This window comes from Tachypleus tridentatus, chromosome 7, assembly GCF_004210375.1.
Source record: "Tachypleus tridentatus isolate NWPU-2018 chromosome 7, ASM421037v1, whole genome shotgun sequence".
Classification (NCBI taxonomy): domain Eukaryota; kingdom Metazoa; phylum Arthropoda; class Merostomata; order Xiphosura; family Limulidae; genus Tachypleus; species Tachypleus tridentatus.
The window spans coordinates 71,692,101-71,702,230 of NC_134831.1; the positions used below are offsets into that span (position 1 = coordinate 71,692,101).

The 10,130-nt window shown below is 30.8% G+C and overlaps 1 protein-coding gene across 3 annotated transcripts in view; it reads left to right on the top strand.

The window, feature by feature from the left end:
* The window catches only part of Ranbp16 (Ran-binding protein 16), a 63,711-nt gene extending 59,678 nt beyond the window's left edge, over positions 1-4,033 (top strand). For all 3 annotated transcript variants that reach the window (XR_013030932.1, XM_076512398.1, XM_076512399.1), the window contains 2 exons: positions 2-129; positions 3,456-4,033. Coding sequence is in view for 2 of the 3 variants with exons in the window: in XM_076512398.1 (XP_076368513.1) it covers positions 2-129; positions 3,456-3,552 (225 nt within the window). In the remaining variant the exon portion in view is untranslated. The remainder of the gene's footprint in view (position 1; positions 130-3,455) is intronic.
* The last annotated feature ends 6,097 nt before the right edge of the window (positions 4,034-10,130 follow it).

The window sequence follows — 10,130 nt, forward strand, 5'->3', positions numbered from 1 at the left end:
GTATTTCCATCAGTTAAGACAGAATATTGTCCAGACTCAACCGCCAGATAAACAAGCTCCCATGGCTCAGTGGTTTGACAATCTCATGGAAGGAATAGAAAGAAATCTCTTAACAAAAAATAGAGACAGGTTTGTGTTTCTTCCATATTTTGTATTTTAATTTAACAAAGATTCTTCTTAAAGTTTGGAAAACATTGTAATCCATAGTACATATTATTAGTTAGGTTACCACTTGTGAAGTAAATAATTACTATTGAACAGGGTATATTATCAGTATATCTAATTATGTTTAAATAAACCTAATAACCAGGGAACTGTTTTTAGGTAGAAATTCTATAATCTTCATAATTTGTGAAGTAATTAATATATTAAATGTCACATTTAAAAGATATAAACTTGAATATTCTGGAGATACATTGAACTTTAATGTGCATGCATTACTGATATTTGAAATTTATTGTCATTTATCTGTGTTTAGTTAATTATAACTGTGCAATCATAATATCATTCAAAAAAGGTATAGAACATTAGAAATACGAGATTATAAACATACAAGTTATAACAATGTATAGAGAACCTTGGCTGGTTTTGAATATTGTTAGCTGAGGCACTATTTAGAAGAGTTTTAGTTGTTGTTGTTTTTTGTTTGTTTTCACAGTATTTACATTATTAAAGATCTAAGCTGTTTATTTTTCAGTGAACTAGTCGACCTACTTACATTGTGTAAGATACATTACTAGTGATGTAACACCTAATCAAAATAGTCAAAGATTGTTTGATAAAGTGGTGATTGCCCAGTATGCTGAAGGCTGGATAGTTACAGTAGTTTTCACAATACAAGTCAAATGAATAAATACATTCATATGTCTGTAATAGATGAATACAATTTCATATGAAAAGTTTTAAAAGTAGTGTTTTGGTAGGGATTTGGAAGACCAGTCACCCTTGATGACTTGCTCTTATTTTAAATACAAACAACAGAAATATTTGAATCAATGCTGTAACATACAACCCACTGCATTGGCTCTGTGTCAAAATAATTTTTCTGACTGGAAGCTTTCAAGCTTTCAACATGTTTAATGAGTCTGGAATATAACATTCATTATCACAGCACTATGAAATAAGAAACTTAAGTGTTCTTTCTGTCAGAAACACTAGATTCCAAGGTCAAACTTGATAGGTAAATGAACAGGATCTGCAAGTATTGCTACACATACATTCATGAGAAATTGTAGCTATTCAGGTTATATCCTGGGATGTTTCTGTCATAAAGTTTCACAAATATAAGCAAACAATCAATTTAACTGTTATAAGAAAAAAACATGAAACTTTGGACTATCTTGCATTAAAAGTAATGAACACTCGGACTGACAGACCATCAGCAATAAATGACCAAGTGTTCGGTCATGAATTTATCTAATTGGTTAATATGATTATTTAAATATTCTTTTGCTTCTTAACTATTCATAATTTTTGTGGAATTTACCTGTCATGTTAAGGGAATTGGTTTGTTGATGCTTTCATGTTACCAAAACCAGTTTTTATTGGTTTAAAATTACTCTTTAAACAAATCAAGTTTGTTTCAACTTCTCAATATTTAGCTAAAGCAGATCAACATAATTGTTAGTGTGAATAAAAAAACAAACAACAAAGGTCTAAAGTAAAGAATCATTTTGCATCTCTCTCAAACTGGGAGTCTGCAAGTTATATTTAGTCACATACAAGCCAGATGTCCACACATGATCAGTAAACAATGCAGAAAAACACATGACTATGAGGTAAGTTCAACAATTCTACCTCTATGATGTCAAAATTATATAGCTCTGTTAGGGTTATGGCATTATTTTCTGATTTATTTGAATGGTTTATTAGTCTTAATCCAATCTTAACCTCCTGCAAGGTTTCTCAGTTTTTCAGTTCTAGGAATGGTGATAGATGTCCCAATATGGTGAATAGTACTCTAGATTTTAATGACAAAAGTATGTGAACTTACCACTGCCCTAACTATTCTATATTCATGGTTTCCTGAGAAAAGAGAGAAAATAAAATTGAAGACTGAAATAACTGCAGAGGTTATTTATTAAAATGAATTTTTTTGCCTCACCAAATCATTACAATGTATGCTGCCACATCCAGTTATGGTCTGTCTGACAGCCAAGAACCCTGACAATAGTCCTACAGCATAGTTTCCATTGCAAAAGACTTTGTCATCTTCAGAATACTACTGTTCCTCCTTGTAGCTTTTCCTAATCCATCTAGTGTATGAGGACAACAGTTTCCTTGTGCCCATTTAGAAGTTTAATTGTACAGATATCCAAAAGCACTGCATCCAATAACTTGACCATTATGTGTTCATATAATGTAGCACAAATACTGATTTCATTTAATTTTTACATGTTTGATGATTTAAGTGTTTCTTGATGTGTGTCAGAATTTTTACAATTTCAAATTATAAAAGTTTTTCAGGATGTCTTGACATTTTTGCAATATCTTATGTATGAGCATATTCATAGTAAACTGGTTTGGGAGGGGGTCATTTTTTGAGGTTTAATTCAAACATACACAATTAGGAAGTCTGTCTAATACAGAACTATGTTAGTTTTATTGTGGATATCTTATACTTAAGTTAATAATTTGTACTTTGTGAATTGTACTTTGCTTGACAAAGTTTCCACCTACTTTATTTTTAATGTTCGTATAATGTCTGTAGCTTGACAAAGTTTCCACCTACTTTATTTTTAATGTTCGTATAATGTCTGTAGCTTGACAAAGTTTCCACCTACTTTATTTTTAATGTTCTTATACTGTCTGTAGCTTGACAAAGTTTCCACCTACTTTATTTGTAATGTTCTTATAATGTCTGTAGCTTGACAAAGTTTCCACCTACTTTATTTTTAATGTTCTTATGCTGTCTGTAGCTTGACAAAGTTTCCACCTACTTTATTTGTAATGTTCTTATACTGTCTGTAGCTTGACAAAGTTTCCACCTACTTTATTTGTAATGTTCTTATAATGTCTGTAGCTTGACAAAGTTTCCACCTACTTTATTTTTAATGTTCGTATAATGTCTGTAGCTTGACAAAGTTTCCACCTACTTTATTTTTAATGTTCTTATACTGTCTGTAGCTTGACAAAGTTTCCACCTACTTTATTTGTAATGTTCTTATAATGTCTGTAGCTTGACAAAGTTTCCACCTACTTTATTTTTAATGTTCTTATGCTGTCTGTAGCTTGACAAAGTTTCCACCTACTTTATTTGTAATGTTCTTATACTGTCTGTAGCTTGACAAAGTTTCCACCTACTTTATTTGTAATGTTCTTATAATGTCTGTAGCTTGACAAAGTTTCCACCTACTTTATTTGTAATGTTCTTGTACTGTCTGTAGCTTGACATACTTTAATGTCACAAAACATTATAACATTTTTTTTATAAGCCGCCTTTATTTCCTTCACAGATTCACTCAGAACCTGTCTGTATTTCGTCGTGACATCAATGACTTTCTGAAGGGGCCAAATATAGTCAATGCAGCAATGAGTGACATGATGAGCTAACATTAGTTGTGGACCAAAACTCCTCATGCTATTGAGTGTAGACATGCAAATTCTTTTTCTTTTTTTTTCTTTTTTTTTATCGTGATGAAGAAATTCTGCCAGGAATTGTGTACAAGGAGGTTTACAGATTTAGTGCAGTAGCTGCCATGCCTGCTGAAAAGGTGGATAAGTGTTCCACCAGTGACGTTCGATCACGAACCCAAATTCCCGAGGGAAGTGTGCTGTTAAAAAATGTATAATTAATTTGTCACCTGTGGATACGAATAGTGCATGGCTGTAATAAAATGGATGAAATTTGATTGAGGTGCAGTTTATAAGGATAATATTGCAAACTGTTAAATTTTAAAGGTTTGATCTTGAAATTTGATATAATACAGTGTTTTCAAAATGGAAAAAAAAAAATCCTAAATTTTGATTTTACTTGTTTGATATTTGGTGTTTTAAAATTGGCACAACATTAAAGTTAATTCAGAAGTTTTTACTATGTTTTGAGATCAAGATTTATTTTTTGTCATACTGAAACTTATCCCATACTTAAAATATCTTGCATCAATTTTCACCTACATATAGTAGGGCATTAATTTAAATTTATTTTTTAATTAATATTATTGTGGTGCAAGAAATTGTCATTTCATTTATTTTATCAGTGAAAACATGTTTCTAAGTATACGTGCAGAATATGAAAATGCAGTTCACAAATAGTTTTTACACATAAAACATTTTTTTCCAAGGTTTAATCTCTGGTGAAATTGGGAATTTTTGATAATCTTGTAACAATTCCTGGTTCAATAGTTACAGTTCCAAAACCCAAGCTTCCTTACATTAAATTACAATTACGTAATTTACTTTAAACATTCACAATTCACCTTACCTCAGCTTTTGAGCATTCCTTGCCCTGTTTCATATATGAAGTTCCATTATTTACAGATCATTGCATGTACCACATGCTAGTAATTATTTCTAGGCCAAGAGTCAGTGGTCAGATGATAATCTTTGTGGAAATGATGTCAAATGACAAAAATAATTGCAATGTGAAGTATCTGACCACCATCAGATAGCATCTCTATGAATTAACTATAACTCTGTATTTTATACCTATGTTTCATCTTGATGTGTTTCTTTCACGCAGTCTTTTACACATTTTTAAACACCAATGTGGACCAATCTAACTTGTGTTTATTATTAATACTTGAAAAATAATTTTTAAAAGGTTTTAGTTTTGATTCACTTCTCTCCTTGATTTGATACTATCTTATAAAAGTTATAGCAAATTTGTGCGTTTTTGAAGTCATTTTGTTTGATTATTTAGATTCAGTGTGCAACATACAACTAAAGTATTCCATAAAGCTGTTATACACCATCATACTTAAAGGCATGCTAGTGTATCGTTAAGAAAACAAAGTAATTGATGTAATGTTCTAGGAATAAATCTCATGTATTAACAGTGTTTCAAAAAATTATGGTGAGGACAATTGTAGACTACAGCAGCAGCAGCTGTTGATGGGAAAAAAAAAAAAGAGGAGAGAGAATAGGTGTTATGGAGGAACAAACCCAATCATCATCAACTTCTTGTGACTACCCCATTTACCCACACCCCAGTAGTCAACTCTTAAAAACCTGTTACGAGTATTGTGAAGCACTTTTAATAAACAACCATCTTACTGAAAGAAGTTTGTCTCAGAGTCTAAAAAACAAATATGGATTCTGAATCATTGTTAAGATTCCATCAAACTTTAAAATTGTTTTTCATTTTCAGGTAGTTATATAAAGCTTTCAAAAATATCTTCGTGGTTTTAAATGTGCAATTAGATTATAAAATTGCTAACTGTGAATAAGTCAGACTCGTGTGTTTGGTAAATTAGTTTTCACTTGGAAAGTCACTGACAAATAAACAGACAAAGAAAAAGGTGTTCATTCCTCATTTCAGATACACATTTTCATTCATCTTAACTTTTATCTGAAAGCATAATACTTAAAAGTTGTTTGTAATAACAATCCTATCAGTCCAAGCTTAGAATTAACAGTGATGAAAATTTTGTATATTTTAAGAAGTTGCATAAATCATTAAACAGTTTTTATATATGGATGTATTAACAGATGAATGTGCAAATTCATAGTGGGATTAAAATTGTAGAATTTCTTTGTGATATGAATTCAGGACAGATGTGATTTGCTAGAGCATCTAATTCTTCAAATGAATATAAACTTTTTTTTTTTTATAAATATGAACAGAAAATATGAACTACCACATAAGCATACTGAAAAGGTAGTAAGCATTTCAATATCCCACAACTATACACATTTTAACACTATTAGAAATTTCATTTTTCAAATAAATGTTTTATCCCTCATAAATTAATCCAGCCATTCTGTATTTAATGACAAATACCTGAGTGTATTTATTTAAAATGTATTATATGGAATTTTGATTTATGGAGATATTGGTTCAACGTTTGTAAAATCTGCAATGACATTTGGAAAAAACAGCAAAAACATTCCTGTAAACTGTACATTTATTCAAAAACCAGGTGTTAAACTAAAATCCATACTGTGTAAAAACCACACTGACAAACATAACATTATAAAATATAATGCAACAACTGGCATGACTTGTATATTGGAGAAACAAGCAGAAAAATGGAAGCTGGATTCAAAGAACACAAGGAAACACCAACAATCTAAGAATGGAAATAAATGGAAAATTATAGCCCTACTTACACAAGAACTTAAATCAAAATTGAACAAATACAAAGAAATATCTGTGTTAATTAATAACCTAACATCTAACTGCAATGTCCCCCAAAATCTCCTTAAGACATATTCCCAGCAGCAGTCAGTTGCAAACTGTTTATCATAAAAATGACCTAAAAAGGTTAAAAAGTTGTTCTATGCTTTATTTGAAGTAAAGGTTTAATGGCCATAACAGCAGACTTTACAATACATAATTGGTAAAATATTCATAAAACAAATTAGAAAATCCTTTATCCAAGGAGTCTTGATTGCACATTGGCTTTTCTTTTTATTTGATTAGACAAACTTGATACTATTGTCAACAATATATAATTTGGGAAGAATACAGCTTTTTTTGCATGCTGTTTTAAGAAAGTGACATCCTGATGAGGTGAATTGTAAGCAACATTAAGAGCAATTTTTATGGATTTTTTTTCTACTTTTATATATACACTGTATATACAAACAGCAGAAACTGAAAAATATGAAACTTCCTATCTTATAGACCAAACTTCTATTAATAAAACTGAACAATTCCCTCCCCAAACCATGAAGGATATACATATTTAAAGATGATGAAAAATTAAATGTAATGTATATAGTTTTTTGTACATTTTAAAAATTTTATAGTGTAGCTTAATTTGGCATGCCCCCATAAAAGTATCAAACATGGTTGACTGACATTTTTGGCACAAAGCTACTAGGCTCTCGGCACCAAATTATTGGTAAAAATGCCAGAAGTAAAAACTAATAAAATTAAAAAGGCCTATGGCCTGCAACAATCTAAAAATACAAGTTGGACAGTGTCATCGTTGCCAATGATACCATCCAATATCAGGGATAAACCCATAGAAAATACTTCTGACACTGTGCTGCTGCTCACAGTCAAAATAACAGCATAAAAGTAAAATATGGGAAATTATGACCCAAGTGTCACAAAGATGACATATCAGTAGATCACTCCCACATAAAAGACAATGACCAATGAATGTCTTCCACATGTCTATCTCTTTGGAAACTGGATCTGGAAAAGGTTATGAAGTTACTCACCCCAAATCAAAGCCAAGACTTGACCAGTACAGCAGTCCATATATGACAATGGCATGTCTGTAACAGTAACAGAGCAAACAGAGTTAGCTGTAGTGTCAGCAAGCTCATTCCCTGGAATAGCTAGACATCTGGAAAACTGGATAGAAATGAATGAGAGAGAAAACTAAGCAAGTTATTTCTGAATGTCGCAGAGAGCAGAATTAGGATTTACATTAAGTGATTCCAGGGCCAGTACAGATCTAAGAGAGTTGGTGTAAATTGTACAGTTAGTGGACTGCTAAGCTTATGTGATCCAAAGGTAAGTGAAATGGCATGCAACTTGGCAGTGAACACAAGAACTACATAAAAATAGACATTTTTTTTTATTTGAAAGAAATTGTGCCTGTAAAATTGAACTGTATAAAAAGCTTACATTTATAAAAACTGACTGGATGAATACACTTGTGTCAGATCTTAATTTACAGCAAGTGCCACCTCTTCAAAATAACTATAAAGTCTTCATACAAAATGGAAATTGAGTAACAAGAAAAACTACTGAGAACAATTTCATAATTAATGTGACTACTACCAATACAAAATTATAAAAACCATATGATCCAAGTGCTTTTGAAAGGTGGACCTTTCTTCTTCAGGGGCAAACTGTGAGAGGTGGTGTAATCAAATCATATATAAAGGGAGTTGAGTGAAATCATCTAGTCTTCCAGGAGATGTGTAGTATATTTTTTCATGCACTGTTGTTAAGTAGGTTTCATTTTCAGTACTATGTGGCCAGCAATGAGTGTGTCATGTAAAAAGATGTTAAAGATATCTTGCTTTTATAAATGGTTCAAAGAGAAAGATATAAAACTGTGATTAAGTGTTTAATTAAAATAAAAGTGACACCTGGAGACTGATTGAAAAAGAAATGTTAATTAATTTATACAACTAAGTATAGAAAACTATCTTATGTCAATAGTAAGTTTTAGAAAATTAGGGTTCACACTACATGAAAGAAATAAAGAATAAAAATTACTTTTATAACAGAGATGAAACCAGTGATTGAAAATCAATTCCAGGATGTAAATTCATTCCAAAAGGTTGAACAACATTTAGATGAGCAATCCAATACAATTTTGTCTTTATCAGCTTTAGTTTTAAATGCTAATAAGAGTGACAATGTTAATGAAATAACCAAGTTGGTTAAAGTGTTGAGAAGATTTATGTTTGTCAAAACATTCTCTACAAGTTATGTCCTACTTATTGGTGATTTCATTTTTTACACTGTACAAGGTAAATATTTCATGTTCCACAAGTAATTACTTTAAAAATTTTAAAGTTTCTTTAGTTGTGCTTGTTAGAAAATGAGCGAGTAATTTTTATAAATTTTCAGCACAGACAACAATCTTTACTGCATGGATGACAACCATTTTGTTGGTGGGTTGCAATTCATTTTTGTGTGAACAAGGATATCTTTTAGAGTTCTGCTTTCCTGTTAGAAGGAGACAATGGGAACTTCAAGAAATCATTTAAAGTAATAATTAAGTTATAGCAGATGAAAATGTTTTTCCAGAATTCTTGAAACTTTAGAGATTAAATTGATTTTTTTCATCTTAAATTCTAAATCAAAATATTCCTAACACCTTCTTACACAACACTCTCATTATTGGTCACATGGTACCAGAAATGAAATGCAACAATACATGAAAAAATATATTAAACATTTTCTGGAAGGCCAGATGGCCTTCATTACCTCTCTCAACTTCCTTTAATATGTTATTTATTCAATTACACCACCATTTACAGTTTGCCCCTGAAGAAAGGTCCACCTTTTGAAAGCACTTGGGCTATAAGGTTTTTATCATTTTGTATGAATAAAGTCTTTTGACCCAACATGTTTTTCTGACATTATGATTGGTTATCTCTGAATAGTAGTATAAGAAGTTTGCTTTTTTAAAAATCTTCTTCTTACTGGTACAAATATCTCTTAAATGATTAAATAATGTAAAAACTATATTCAAGTTATAAATTAGATCCAACCACAAAAACTTTCAAATAATAGCAGTGTAATGGTCAATAAATCCATGGGAATACATCTGTTTCCAAAAAAACTAACTTAAATGATTACAGTTTTACAACCATATGCATCAAATAGGTAAATAACACACACACACACAGATACTTATGTGAGTAATTTCAAATAGTATGAACCATCTACATTTTTACAGTTGGGTAGTCATTGATAGCAGGTAAGTTTACTCTTTTTAACAGTCCATAATCAGAAGATCTGGAGGCAATGTTGTAAAAATTATTAATATAGATGGCATTACTGAGTTTGGTACAGCTCTGAATGCAAGGCAATGTTATACAAAATAATAATAATAATTTAGTATTTATTTTTATAAGTAAATGTTGTACCTGTAACTTATTGACTACTCTCAACTAATGAGAAACTGAAGGTGCTTTCGAGCAGCAGGTTATTCATATGTAAGAAATACTAACTCAGTAAAAATAATGAACTGACTGCTAAGTGAGAAGTGTTCAAATAAGTTTTAACAGATTAAAATGTTAAGACATACAGAGAATTCAATGTCATTTTTCAATCTTTAAATGCACATACAAACTTTCACTGACCTTGATATGAAGTCTCATTTGTTAATCTTCTGCAAAAAAACATCTAATTAGATATATCTTAGGATGAAGAAAATATGCACACCTTACAGATTTCTGCCATCTCTGTTTATTTTGATCTAACAACTGCTGTCTTACAGGTGTACTCACTTCTGTCTACGAATTATTGAATCATACCATTACCATTAAAG